The sequence below is a fragment of the Pavona decussata genome, unplaced genomic scaffold (genome assembly GCF_977016875.1).
Source record: "Pavona decussata unplaced genomic scaffold, jaPavDecu1.1 SCAFFOLD_87, whole genome shotgun sequence".
Classification (NCBI taxonomy): domain Eukaryota; kingdom Metazoa; phylum Cnidaria; class Anthozoa; order Scleractinia; family Agariciidae; genus Pavona; species Pavona decussata.
The window spans coordinates 1,798,277-1,813,477 of record NW_028145504.1 but is presented as its reverse complement, the minus strand read 5'-3'; the positions used below and the strand labels follow the sequence as shown (position 1 = coordinate 1,813,477).

Genomic DNA, 15,201 nt, shown 5'->3' with positions numbered 1-15,201 from the left:
TAAAAACAAGATTATTTTAGACACTTAAAACTTAAAACTGAAACTGTACTGTTGGCTTGGGAATAATTTTATTCACCCTTAATTTAATTTGGGTTAAAAATGTCATCTTATTTTTAGGCAATCACGAAAAAAGACCCTTCTCTTTGATATTCCTTAAAAGCCAGAAAAAAGTTTGTAAATTGACTCAAAAAATCGCAATCGAAACATTTATCGTTAACAAATTGAAATGCATTTTATTTACAGATAGTGGTCACGGGGAGTCAACGATAAGCGGATGGGTGGCCTAGGGCGTCTGGTACACGTAGAAAGCAAAGGATGAGGTACTGATTCTGGCTGTTGGCGAAAGTGCAATAGCTACGTACCTTATTTTGCCCATAAATTATTCCTATTTTCGTCATCTCACTAAATAACGATCCGTAACGATCACCAGCACCATCCTCGTCCTTGATGTTGGCTTCTTCTTTTGTGTGTACTTGATCCAGCAACTCCACAGCAAAATTCTCGACCTTCTCAGCGTGGTTTTGCAAGAACTCGGTGTTTTCAGTGGTTTTTTCAGCCAGTTCCTTAAGCTTCTTGCTTACCTGGTTACAGTAGATATATTCCATCAAATAAGAAATAATTCGCGTTGACCTTGTAAGCCTTATGCTTAATTTCAACAGTTACCTATTTTGCACCTTTAGTTTTTGTGTGTTTTCTTTGTTCGTTCTTTCATTTGTAAATTTGTTTGCTTTTACTTCTGTGGAAGTTGTCTAATGTTTCTCGCTTCAGGCTTCGCAGCCTGTGCTCTGATACTACCCAAGCAAAAAAAAATGACTGGTTTCAACTTTGGATGTGGAAGCCCGACCGCATGAACATAATTTTTTAAAAAAAGTATGCTTACACTTATTTACAATGAAGGTGTGCATCTAAAGTTAGTCTATGCAAAAATCAAAGATGTCGCAACTTAAAATAGTAACAATAATCACGTATAATCACATTTATGACATAGGTAGTAAATTTGTGTAATCAAATTCAATTGCGCAGGCGTGCTTCATATTCCATTATGCACGCTGATGACGTAAGGAAACAAATGCCTCGAGAAGAAAAATTTCTCCGTGAGAGACTTCGGCGTTTTGCATTCAAAAACGGAGAAAAACTTCAACAAAAACTTTAACTACAAATGGCAACAAGTGAACCAGCTGATGAAGAAGATCTGCTTACTTTTTCAGGAGTTTTTAACTCCCGAACAAAAAAAAAAGGAAAGAAAAGGAAAAAAGAGAACAAGCCAGGCCCGTGTCATCGTGTCACACATAACTATTAATTTTCAGACGCCAATTTCGCTTTCTCAGCGGGAAAACACACCTTTTGGAAACGATGTACAGAACGAAAATCTGCTAAGGAATACTCGACAGTTTCAACAGCGGAAATCCGATAATTAACGGCGAAGAAATTGGGTTTCAAGGACAACAAATTGTCGTTTTATCCAGTCGACGAGCAAAAGGTTATCTCAGATCATTATTTAAGCCACGGACTTTCTTGGTAATATTATAGTACTTGTGAGAATCCAATGTACAAAAAAATACAGATTTTATTGTGAATTTGTACTTGACCGATTCTTTGTATTCCTAACAGTTTTTGTTTTTGCGTAATTTTCGAAAACCTTGCTCCGCAAGGTTCGATAAATTCACTTTATGAATGGACTTGCAGTTCCTTCAAATCGCTTGCGCGTTTATCTTCTCGGATTAAAAATTGTACTCCTTTGCATCTTAAAACAAAGACTTATCTGAATAAATTTTTCGTTTCGGAAAGCTTCATTGATCTATTTCCTTTACTTTTTTTGGTAAAACGTGACAACTGCGTAAATCTTGCGTAAAAAAACACATGTCCTAGCGAGCGGAAACTGAATTCTCCCTTTGTAGCGCCAGGATCAAGTTCAAATTTTTTTTTTGGAAATTTTTTAAATGGCAGCCAGTGTATTTTATTCTATGATTAGCAGCTATAACTATTTAAGACCAAAGGGGTGTTGCTTTTTTTACCCTGCAAGTTTGTATTTTTACTGAACCTGGGGTTGTTTTTTGCCACTTTACACGTTGGGTGAATGTTTGGTAAACATCCGGTCAACCTAGAATCAACGGGTTAAACTACCGTATTGAAAATGTTATAAAAGAATTGGTTCGTGAGCCAGCTGTTGCGTTCATCCCGAGATATGAAGCACTTGACAAGTTTGGAGAGTACTCAAGAAGCTAGAGTTGCTCTGGGCTAAGACTCTATCAACCCCTTACGCATCTTTCGTGTTCTCCAAACTTCCCGCGTGCTTCATATCTCGATGAAGGCACGCTGACGCACCCTTGCATCGAAATTTTTAGTTTTGGTTCATCCGCAGAAGTTCTCTACAGGCTCGTTAGTTAACGAGCTGCATAGCCAATCAGATTGCAGGGTTTTTTGAAAAGAAAAAGTAAAGGATTAGAAGAGGACACATTAAGAAAGTTGTTCATTCATTTCAAATTTTAATTAATTGTATTGGTAAGGGAGAACAAAAAGAATTTCCTTGTTTACCCAGGGCAAATGATTATAGCAAAAGGAAGCGGTAGGGCCGAGCATTCAAACGTTACGTATAAAACAAATAAGTCAAACTGAAAATAACATAACATAGTTAACGTTTCAACTGTAAGCAGGCAGGCCAGTTGGCTATATTTTAAAAAGCGTAACGGAAAGTTGATCGCGGAAATACCACGAAAAAGACTTCAAAGCGGGATTTGAAGCCGGGATCCCGTACGGAAGTCAAGGCCAGCGCCCTAACCGCCAGGCCACGCTGCCCCCTCCTATTACAGCTTTTGGCACTACCAATAATTTCAAACCCTTACCTTAAAAATTCTCTCAATATGATCTTCATCTTTGTCTTCAGGCACTTCAGAAAGTTTTTGAACTGTGATGGTTTCTTTTATCTTTTGAACAGTCCAAGGTCTTCTTTCGTCCATTTTAAGAAACTCAGCTATAGTATATGCTTAAAAATATAAATGGTATTAAAGAAATAAAAAACGCGCCGAGTGCATTGTTGAGTTATATAAGCACGCGGGAACTTTTAAGAACACGAGAGAAGTGCAGAGAGGCACGAGCCGTAGGCGAGTGCCTCTCTGCACTTCTCGAGTGTTCTTAAGAGTAAATGTCAGTAAAAATCGAGCAAAATTCAAAAAACGTGGCCACGGTCAAAAAATTGATTTTGCTCATACTTTGTCAGTTTGAAGGCCTAAGTAAGTAACTGAAGGATATGTGATTAGTTTTTTGAAATATTCCATTTTACGGCAGAAAACCATGAAAAACGGTCACCCTACCGGAAGCTCGGATTTCACCTAGCGGAAACTCGAAATTTTACACTTTTCAGCTTCTCGCTACACAGACGTTTACTTAGCTGTGAATCTTTCTTAAGTATAATTGAATACATTGATTCTTCCTTAGTCAAACCATGGCAATAATTTTTATCTCTACTCATTTGTGAGCGAACTGAGACCCGATTAACAAGACACACTTTTCTCATTTACGCGAAGATGTAAAATAATCCAAACTCAGCAGCGAAAAAACCTGACCGGTAGTTCTTCAAATCCTCTGATATTATAACCAAAGACAGTTCAGTCATTGAGTTTTAGGTCTACGTTTTTAAATCTTAAGGATCTAGTAGCACTTTTGCATGAACGCCGATCAAAATTCGATAAAATTCCAATTGAGCGCCTTTGAAATCTACAACTCTACATAACAAAGCACTATTGAATAAATTAACTCCTCGGCCAAAGTTTGTACATAAAACATGAGGGTTTTACTTTCTTAGCGGTTTGAACCGTTTTAAAGTATTTATTGATGTTAAATATTGTCTACAAAGGTAAAACAAACCATGAAACGCCAAAATTACCACGAGCTGAAATTAAATCTCACAGGCTCGCTCCCTAAACTGTGTCACGCACGAGCGACTTAGCTACAATTAGTACAGTAACAAACAGATATTTACATCTGTTGATTTAAAACTACTCTTATTTTAAAATATCTTACTCAACGATGTGCCAGGTTCCCCAGTTAACTTGCTGAAATAAAAATAAAAGAAAATATCAATTCAAACTGAAAGGATTAGAATTCTCGGTTTTCACTGTCACGCCATTGAAAAAAAAAATCGAAACCATTCCATGAATGAAGTCAAGAAATTGACATGGTATAGAGGATAAATTAATAAGGCATCTGTCCAAGTCTCAGGTCTGTGCGGCATTCCGTACTCGAGTTATTTGACAAAATATTCCACATAAATTTATAGAGCTTAGTATGGAGACGCCATGTTTGTGTCCCTCTGCGGGGCACAAACATGGCGGCCGGAAATACGAAAAAACATCTGGAGTTCACTTTTGCCAGAAAAGAGGTTTGTTTGCCCTTGTGAATTTTCGAATGTTTAGATTAATATTTCTCCTCAAACTTAAATTGTTTAGAATGCTGAAAATCAGTCGAAGAGTCATTTTTAAGATACGGAAAAGCTCTGTCACGGCCGTCCTCCTTATGTCACGCACGATGGAAACTCGGAAATTGAAACTGTTCTATTTTCAAAAGGAAGCACGACATCGAGCTAAGAAATTGTGAACAGACATATTTTTAGGTAATCTTTCCTTGAATGAAGGTAAAAATTTTGTAGGCCTCCCAGTTTTGAATTCTAAAATTTGGTGACGTCACGTGAAAACCGAGAATTGATTTTATTAATGAGAAGCTTTATGCCGTCGATAACCAATCAGAAGTACCTGTTCTCACGAAAATTGCATCGTTCTCCAAATAAATAAATAAATAAATAAATAAATAAATAAATAAATAAATAAATAAATAAATAAATAAATCGAATTAACTTTATCTGTGAAGCATTGCATCTAAAACCAGAGTTTATTGTCGGGGAAGTTCATAGAACAACGATATCTTGTTCGTTCTTGAATATTGTTGATGGGATTTGCGGCGCAGACGAACGCACAAGTTCTTCAACTTCCGTCACGCCAATCACGCGGTGTAACAGGGATATCAAAAATCACAAAAAGTCGTTGAAATTTTCCGGAATTGAAACGGAGGTAGAATTAATTTTGGCGAGATGTGGATGTTTTCAGAAGCCGGCGAATTTATCGGATATGACTATCTGTCCGGTTCATCGTGCCAAGTTAGGTATAGGTTGGCGAAGGACGGGTAATCTTTGCGCCATCCCAGAAGTTGTTTCTGGTCACTGCAAGGAGCTGAGGAAGGCACCCGCACTGGAAAAAGGAATAAATTTATTCCAATCCATGAAGATATTTGAGCTTTCAAAACAGCTCGTCCCTGTGGGCTCAGGTAAGCAACCAACTATTTGATGTTCTACCAAACAGAAACTGTCTCCAATGAATTTTTTTTAGTATATTCATTCTGATAACTTAAGATTATATAAAAGAATTATTTGTTTAAACGACGGAGAGAAATAAGTAGGGGTGGTGAGGGTCATTTCATTACTTATCTCTTCATTCAGTTATCCAATCCAATATTTTTATAACAACCTTTATTTCATGCCTCTCATTTTTTTTTTTTATGGATTGCGCTTATATTAGTGTGTGCACTGTTTAGTGCCCTACCCGCTTTGTCGCCAGGTATGTGAGTGAGTGAGTGAGTGAGTGAGTGAGTGAGTGAGCAAGTGAGCGAGTGAGTGAGTGTCCATAACAAACAGGTCCGCAGCGCGTGCACAGCACTACCCACATGTACGCAATGTGTTTTTTTTTATCTCTCAGTTCGTACGCGCAGCCCACTAAACTTTAACTAGTTTCCATTCCCGCGCGCCCGATTGACCTCACACACATAATAAATATCTTACTAGCCTCGTTTCACGGTCTGTAACTTACAGTACGGACCTGGAATTCGGTTAGTAGGAGTTAATTTACTTTGTTCAAATATCTTCATGGATTGGAATAAATTTATTCCTTTTTCCAGTGCGGGTGCCTTCCTCAGCTCCTTGCAGTGACCAGAAACAACTTCTGGGATGGTGCAAAGATTACCCGTCCTTCGCCAACCTATACCTAACTTGGCACGATGAACCGGACAGATAGTCATATCCGATAAATTCGCCGGCTTCTGAAAACATCCACATCTCGCCAAAATTAATTCTACCTCCGTTTCAATTCCGGAAAATTTCAACGACTTTTTGTGATTTTTGATATCCCTGTTACACCGCGTGATTGGCGTGACGGAAGTTGAAGAACTTGTGCGTTCGTCTGCGCCGCAAATCCCACCAACAATATTCAAGGACGAACAAGACATCGTTGTTCTATGAACTTCCCCGACAATAAACTCTGGTTTTAGATGCAATGTTTCACAGATAAAGATAATTCAATTTATTTATTTATTTATTTATTTATTTATTTATTTATTTATTAAGAGAAGGATGCAATTTTCGTGAGAACAGGTACTTCTGATTGGCTATCGACGGCATAAAGCTTCTCATTCTTAATAAAATCAATTATAATCCTTTCAGTTTGAATTGATATTTTCTTTTATTTTTATTTCAGCAAGTTAACTGGGGAACCTGGCACATCGTTGAGTAAGATATTTCAAAATAAAACTTGTTTTAAATCAACAGATGTAAATATCTGTTTGTTACTGTACTAATTGTAGCTAAGTCGCTCGTGCGTGACACAGATTAGGGAGCGAGCCTGTGAGATTTAATTTCAGCTCGTGGTAAATTTGGCGTTTCATGGTTTGTTTTACCTGTGTAGACAATATTTAACATCAATAAATACTTTAAAACGGTTCAAACCGCTAAAAAAGTAAAACCCTCATGTTTTATGTACAAACTTTGGCCGAGGAGTTAATTTATTCAATAGTGCTTTGTTATGTAGAGTTGTAGATTTCAAAGGCGCTCAATTGGAATTTTATCGAATTTTGATCGGCGTTCATGCAAAAGTGCTACTAGATCCTAAAGATTTAAAAACGTAGACCTTAAACGCAATGACTGTACTGTCTTTGGTTATAATATCAGAGGATTTGAAGAACTACCGGTCAGCTTTTTTCGCCGCTGAGTTTGGATTATTTTACACCTTCGCGTAAATGAGAAAAGTGTGTCTTGTTAATCGGGTCTCAGTTCGCTCACAAATGAGTAGAGATAAAAATTATTGCCATGGTTTGACTAAGGAAGAATCAATGTATTCAATTATACTTAAGAAAGATTCACAGCTAAGTAAACGTCTGTGTAGCGAGAAGCTGAAAAGTGTAAAATTTCGAGTTTCCGCTAGGTGAAATCCGAGCTTCCGGTAGGGTGACCGTTTTTCGTGGTTTTCTGCCGTTAAATGGAATATTTCAAAAAACTAATCTCATATCCTTCAGTTACTTACTTAGGCCTTCAAACGGACAAACTATGAGCGAAATTGATTTTTTGACCGTGGCCACGATTTCTTTGATTTTTACTGACAATCACTCTTAAAAATTCCCGCGTGCTTATATAACTCAACAATGCACGAGGAACAAGTTTTTTTATTTCTTTTATAAAATATAAACAATCGCAACTCCTCAGACAAGTGCGAATTTTAATGAATCAACATCAAGTTTCTCCTTACGCGAGATAACGCGTAATTTAATACCGCGCGCTCTTGCCGATCACGACAGGGCACGCGACAGCGCGCGCAATCAAGTAAAAAGTCAAACTGTTTTAGTTTTTCGTCTCGTCGTAAGCAAGTTCAAGAAGTTAACTACAAGTCAAGGTTAAGTTTTAAGGTGTTGAAGGACACGTTCAAGTTAATTAAAAGTCTGGAAACATCAGTACAAGAGACTGTTCTTTTCGAATCGCTGGAGTGACAGCGCATTCTGTCTCTGAATTTCTCAGATTTTTCACAGGCAAAAAATCTGACGTGTGCTCCGTGCATATGTACAATTATAATGCACGCACCATACGTATGCTTCGTGCTTTGTGGAGTTATACAGAACTCAGTTTGACCAATCACAGCGCTTGCTTGACCCTGGCTATTTTATAATTAACAATAAAGACTACGACGCATCTAAAAGCTTACTTCAAGTGACCACACTTACGAGCTTTGCTTAAAGTATAACGAAGTAACTTTTCACCCAATGGGTAGAAATTTTGTTTTTATTCGGATTTGAAAATATGCACAGAGATATTTGGTTAGTCTATAGTTGACAAGTTTAAAGATCTCAATTTTGGTATTTTCAAGATCATCTTTTGCTTCTAACTTATATCACTTCTTCTATCATTATTTACGTATAGTAAATCATACCAACAAATGAGGCGTGTAACATTAGCATTCAAGTCTTTTAATTTTTAATTTTGTAAGTCAATGTAAAACAAAAAGCAAAGCGTCACCTAATACTGGTGACACAGTTACATATTTAAGCAACTGCAAGCTTCACCAATGATACGTGGAAACCTTTGTAAAAGAGGTCAGTGAACGCTCAATACACTGACGTTAAATTGGTCACATACTTTCAAATAATGTGCATCATACCTTTACCATCTGTTTCTTCGTATCTTATTTTGTGGGCTGTTGGGAAAACAGCAGCAAATACTACAGTCAGTTCAAATGTGATACTCCAAACCAAAATACGGGCCATCTGATAGGGGACTTACTGTCAATGAATTTTTGGTTTTATCAACAGAGTTGACAAGGTAATTTGGCCACCATAAAGAGATTCGAGTGCTGGCGTTTCGAGCGTCAAAGCGAATCGCTCGTTCCCTTTGGATTCGCTCTGTTTCCAACCCCCACAAAGTGACAAATATTAATATGGATGAACATGATAGAAAGCACCAACGGAATGCTGACAAATGGCACTAACAATGGTCAAAACCAAACTTTTTGCCTATACCAATCTTGCACTAAGATATTATTATTGTGTTAAGTTATAAATTACATCGTATTTGTGTTACTAACAAAACCCATAGGTGTTACGTTTCATAACGTTGAGAGATGGAAGTTTTAAAAAATAATTTGGGTTTTGTAAACCTATCACATCCCCCCCCCCGGGGGGGGCTTCAGAAAGCTTTTTCAGATAAAGGCATTCCATTACTTCCCAGTTATTCTGTTTTTCGCTGCAACTTAAATGGGACTCCGATAATCATGAACTAGGGGCATAATCATGAGTTAAACGACTTTGGGTTAGCTTCCTTTGGATATTTCTGCACATGCCACCGTTCAACTTACAACTTGTATTGACTAGTTACTCCATCGAGAGCATGAAGAACAGCTATAATCTAAAAAGAATACCTTGTCATTTTATGGCATTGCATATGAAGGCTATCATATACTAACAACAATTACAGGCCACCCAAGCTCAGTATTTAATAACAAAAACCTGATATAGATTTACAGAATTTGTGTGTGAAATTCTCTTCAGCCCTCAAAGTGCTAAAATACAGTCATAAATGCGGACACTAAAGTAACCCCACGTTGAGGTATGTTGAGGTTTATTTCCACAGTTATGGCAATAGTAATATTTTAGAATTTTGCTCATCACGTTGATGTAAACAGATACTGAGCTTGCGTTGTCTGAGAAAAAAATTGAAAGCTTCTTACGTCCTTGAAAGAATTCCAAGAAACCCCCTATTGCTCTACGATGCGCGCTCTCCGGTTTCTTTGTTTTCTGGGTGGTACTTCCTGGTAAAATAAAATGAAATAAATATATAAATAGATAAATAAATAAATAAATAATTCAAGATGGCGTCTAAAATGGAAAAGGACTAGTTGTTCTTTTACTTCGAGCTCTGAAGTCACGTGAGTTGGCCATGCAATTTTACTGGATGATCGATTGATCAGGCTCAGTCAGATTCTCACAATGGCCGAAAACGCTCAGGCCTCGCGAGGCGAATTTCCACCAAAACTTCGTCGCACACGTGAGGAAACGGCTGACCTAACTGAATCGCGAGGCATTTTGCTCAGCTCTTTCTTCACGTGTACGGCGGTCTTAAGTCGTCGAAATAGTTCAATACAGTAAATGAAAAACAACACCGGTTGCCTAATTTGAGGCTTGTGGTAGACGCGCACACACAGGAAATAATCAACCCTTTTGCAGGTAAAAGGATGTTTGAGTGCGACAAGAAAAAACAAGCGTATTCATTAGAGAATTACAAGTTCTTGGAGATAGGGAAGAAAGGAATGCGCCATCGAACAGGCCCTTCTGACGAAGCGAACCCTGGAAGTACAGTGGTGTATCAAATCATTTTATTGAAAGATTCTACAATAGCTCTGTCGTCAAAACATCTTTTGGGACGACCCAGTACCCATAGAAATTCAAACGAGGTAGATGAAGTGGAAGTCACAAATAACTGAGGTGCAGAACTTTGCAATCCCCAGGTGCTACAGACCTCCAGGATTCGGAAAGTTAAAGAAGGCAGAATTTCAGCAATTTAAGGATGCAAGCTTCAAGGACTTCAGTCAGTCCAGCTACCTCGGAATGATAGATGAAAGCAGCAAGATCCACCATTACTTCGTCATGGGGAAGACAAGAATTACACCTTTGAAATCGGTCACAGTCCCGAAACTGCTACAGTCGTTTCGGTCAGAGTCAGTGAGCAGTTAACGTTGAGAATAGAATTGGACATCAACATTACCAATGACGTATTCTGGGCCGACAGCAGAGTCGTACTTGGCGTCTTCGCAAACGATGTAAGACGGTTTCATGTATTTGTAGCCAATCGGGTTCGAGAAATTACAAAAAATCCTCAATGAAACAGTGGAGGTACGTCAACACCAAGTGCAATCCAACCAACAATGCTCCCAGGGGGCAAAGCCCAACATAGTTCAGAAAGTGGATAAAAGTACTGGAATTTCGCGATTGTGACGTTCGGACTTTGAGCCACACACATCCAGCTTACACTGACCGCGTCCTGATACCAAATTACACTCTAAACCCATTTATCTGAGATTCGGGATGAAGTCACTAAGCTACATGTGTGTGGTTCGAAGGTCAAATATGGTCAAGAAAGATGGAAGGCCTGTACGACTCCGATTGTCCATGTTGGCCGCTTTGCCTCACGGTCTTTTGACCAATTTAGTTTCTTTTGTTAGTTTACAGAGGGTTAACCAGGAATGTACAAACTAAACACCAATGTTTGAAAGAGAACAGAATGGCTGGAAAAATTCACTGATTCAAAGAAAAAAGAGTTATTTCTGTACTAGACATCGACTAAACCAAACATGACGGTGATCTCCTGAATTGGAAGCCATTTCTTTTGTATTATTTTTATTCAACATGTGCCATATGAACCAACTTATCTTGGTTCTTGCTAAAACAAGATATTAAAGACAGATTTGAAGCATACCTTAGAACAGTTTAGTGGAGCCGGATTCGAACCCTTTAATTAAGTTTGGCTAGCTACTACGTTTGCGAAAGTCTGCTCAACGTTTCCCTTAAAACTAAAACGTCCTTGATAAAGGAGCCATGCACACATTTACCTGAATTATCCTCGTATCTTGGTATTGTGGCCAGCGAGCATGTATCGGGACTCTGCTGCCGTGGTTTCCGAAACCTCATTATCTTGAACAACAGCTCTAGACTGCCGAAAACAATAATACAAACAACGGCATTAAAATTATTATTAAGGATGTAAAGTGTATGGTTTAATTATCAACGGAATACGTAGAAAAGGAGATGGGAAGCAACTTCCGACCTTTTGAGTCGCACTGGAGGATTGACATAACTAAATTCATAAGCCAAATTTGTGGGATAGGTGTTTTCCTCTAAAACTTCAAATCCTTGGTAAGCAGTTAACTTTTTCACACGACACTTCCGTTTTGCCACGAAAACAAATGGTCTTGAAATACGATGAAATACTTTTTAGAGCTCCTTCCTGCGTTCGGAACCTTGCTTATTTAATGAAATAAGTCTTCAAACTCGTATTTGGGAGTACAGAGTTCAGTACATTTGGTTAAAAACGTCAATTTTAAGAGACAGAATAAAATAATCTAGTACAAGCGTGACTGCGTGGGAAGCGACAATCGGCCGAGTTGCGGCAGGCGTCCTCGATTTACATTCGTTTTTTATGATCATCTTAATAAATTGTAATTTATTCTATATTTGCTCTTTTAAATCCAGCTTTCCTGGATGAGTTGCCAGTACAACAAGAAACATCCCTTTGTTGTTTTTCTACACAACTGTACATGATTTTGAAAAAAGTCACTTGTTTTGAAATGCTGTGAATGATTAAGTTATGCTAATATATCCTAATTTCTTGATACTTTGAAATATAATACCGTAAAGTTCCGATAGTAGCAACCCTCGTTACTTTTGGAATTAGCAGCCTTTGGGGCTCGTTACTTTCGGGGAGTCGTCACTTTCGGGGGGGGGGGGGGGGGCTATTTTCGGGGAACAAAAACCACGAAACAAGATGCCATTACTGGCATTTCGCGAGATGCTGTGGCTGATTCATTTATTCCAACTGTATGCTTCGCCGATTGATAAAACTATCCTTGCTAATGGAATAGTTTGAGTCACGAAGATCGCGTTATGTTGTTTCCCTTGAATTACGCTACTAAGGGTCTTACCGGACATTTCGGAAATTCCATTACGATAACTTAAGCTTATCAATGACCTCATCAGTCTCACAACGTGGCTTTAAGACAGTGAAACAAAGCACGATTCCTTCGCCAGGAACTCTTCAATTTCCACCGTTTTAAATATCGAGTGCTTCTTACAAGTTATTCTTTCGATTTACTGCTTCAAAATGGTTAATTTTCCATTTGAAAATGGCACACTTGAGTCCACAACATGTTAACAATATGGTGTCACAAATTTAATCCGGTTTTAATGAATAAATCAAATGATGCTTTGACGTCACACAGGTAGGGGGTAAGTGGGTCCCCTCTCTCGCGATATACGCGACAAGAATGGATTTTGATTGACCTGCTTTTGTTGAATACAATCAGAACAATACATCCCGACTAGGAGAGAGGAGAGTTTAATGAATAAATTAATGTGTAGATTTGTGGTATGCCCCTCAGGGCATCCCGCGTAACAAAGCTAGCGGTAGCTCTTTTTTTCCGAAATTAAATATAATATGATTCGCACAGAGCTCAAACAACAGACAGAATAAGGACCATTCTGACGCAAGAGTGCCAAACGACATTGGGGCTTGCACCTCCAGGTGCAACGGGCAAGATTCAACCGCTCGATATTGCATTCAATGCGGAATTTAAGAAGAGTGTTGACAGACTCACTACGGAACACTTGTTTGCAAATCCAGAGCTATTTATGAGTGGGAAAGTAAGCGCTGGTGATCGGCGCGTGCTATTCACGAAAAGGGTGGGCACAGCATGGCCTGAGATCTCGCGTTGGCTGAAAGACATAGTTACCCATTCATTGTGAAATGTGATAATGCACTGCCCATTTCTAATAGCAGGGACAGTGAAATAAACATAGATGATCTACCAGACTACCGCATGAAAGAATCAGCCGATGTAGAGGAACTCGAATTATTCTGACTCAGGGGAGAAAAGCTAAACTCAGTGCTTTTAGTCCATGAGACACCAAGGCGTTTTATACTGCAGTATATACAGTTTTCAATTTTTATTTAAAGAAACGTTCCGGCTGTTGTTAATACGAATTTAAATTTCACAATACGCCATCAGTGAACTGAAGTCAAGGACGAATGATGGTTTAAGGCTTTCCCTTGTTGTAAAGTACCTTATCGTGATCAATTATTGTCAATGCACGAAGATAGTATGGTACATTAAAAATTTGACTATGGATTGGAAAACAATAAAGGCATTCGGTATGTGTATAACGTAATGAAAAAAAAGTTTTTCTCGCTACTTTTTGGGGGACGCGCTACTTTCGGGGGGTGGGGATTCGCTAATTTCGGAGGCTCGCTATTTTCGGGATTTATTAGAAGCCAGGGGGGGTCGTTACTATCGGATCTTTACGGTAGGTTACATTGAAGATAAACATTTTTTCTGTAATGCTTTTTCTCTGTTATTTAAAATTAGGTATATATATATAAACATGGCTCCAGAAATATTGCCTTGTGTTAGTTTCTCTTGTAAGATTTTATTTATTTATTATTATTTTTTTTTGAATTGTTCTTTTGATTTTAGGACAATAAGAAGAATGTATAAAGGGTCATTAGCAGATATCTTTAAAGTCAAAATAATTTTCTCCCCTCCCCCAACCTCCCTCCCTCCCTGTTTTGCTAACTCAGCTCCACTCTCTCTCAAACGTCTTTTAACCGCACAACGATTTGGCTTTGAATTCGGCGCGCGCTCTGATTTCAGAACTAAGTCATTAGACCTAGCATTTTGTTTGGCTTCCTGAAGCAAAGTTTTCCTGAGGACATCATTAAGTCTAGTGAGGGAAGAAGTCTACGAGTGCAGCGTCCTGCCTCGTCCAATATGCTCCCTATTCATTTCCCTTTTCAGCTAAACGGGTAACTTTCAGTTACTCGGGCGTGAACTAAGGGTGTATATTGTGTGCTTTGCTTGAGGAGGTGACAGTCTTTGGCCTTTGAAAGTAGGTCTTAGGGACGATTTCTAGTCGGTCAAGGTGAAATTATCGGGAATTCTTATTCCGGCCAAAGACTTGGTATATTTCCTTGCTGAAAGCCGCTGTATGTTGTTCCCCGTTTCAATTTTTTTTGCCAACATCCGGGACTTCAAGTAAAAAGGTCAACAGACGAGCACGAATTGGCAAGGATTTTCTCTTCAAAAAGGGTGAGTTTGAAAAGCTATTCGATTGTTTTTCGCCTTTATAACTGTAGCGTTGTTAGGCTAGTCATCGATTTGTCGAGAAGTGCGATTTTAAGTCGGATTTCCGGTCTCAATGTCATAAATAATTTCCAGATGTTCGCTCGGCGTGATTCGCATCGCGTCATTAACCCAGAATAAAAAAGGAAAATCAATTTAAAACGCGGTCCTGCTCCGATTAAGCCGATTCTGTTGTAGAAAACTGGACTTGAGTGCTGAAAGACCGGGTTTTGGGTCAGATTAAAAATGCGTTGGCGCCGTTAATAATTGCCAAATGTCACACTTGTTTAGTCGGATCACAGGTCATGTTCCATTTCACTCAGATGTCAATGTCATACTACATAATTCCAAAGAAAAGCCACTCTATTCTCTTGCATAGTATTCTTTGACCTTACTATCTTGTGATGAACCGTAACTGAAGTCTTGTTAATGACTAGCATATTCCTTCAGCCTAAAAAGTCTCAAAATGTGTTCAATTTCAGGGGCTATGTTTTCAAAAATCCAGGTATAT

At 38.5% G+C, this 15,201-nt stretch overlaps 1 protein-coding gene across 6 annotated transcripts in view; it reads right to left on the bottom strand.

Moving 5' to 3' along the window:
- Positions 1-15,201, bottom strand: part of LOC146474713 (uncharacterized) — a 37,518-nt gene that overhangs the window by 5,698 nt on the left and 16,619 nt on the right. For all 6 annotated transcript variants that reach the window (XM_085116478.1, XM_085116480.1, XM_085116477.1 and 3 more), the window contains 5 exons: positions 11,409-11,509; positions 9,531-9,611; positions 8,466-8,501; positions 2,844-2,983; positions 363-581 (listed from right to left, as the gene is read on the bottom strand). In XM_085116478.1, coding sequence (XP_084972604.1) covers positions 363-581; positions 2,844-2,983; positions 8,466-8,501; positions 9,531-9,611; positions 11,409-11,487 — 555 coding nt within the window. In that variant the 5' untranslated portion in view covers positions 11,488-11,509. The remainder of the gene's footprint in view (positions 1-362; positions 582-2,843; positions 2,984-8,465; positions 8,502-9,530; positions 9,612-11,408; positions 11,510-15,201) is intronic.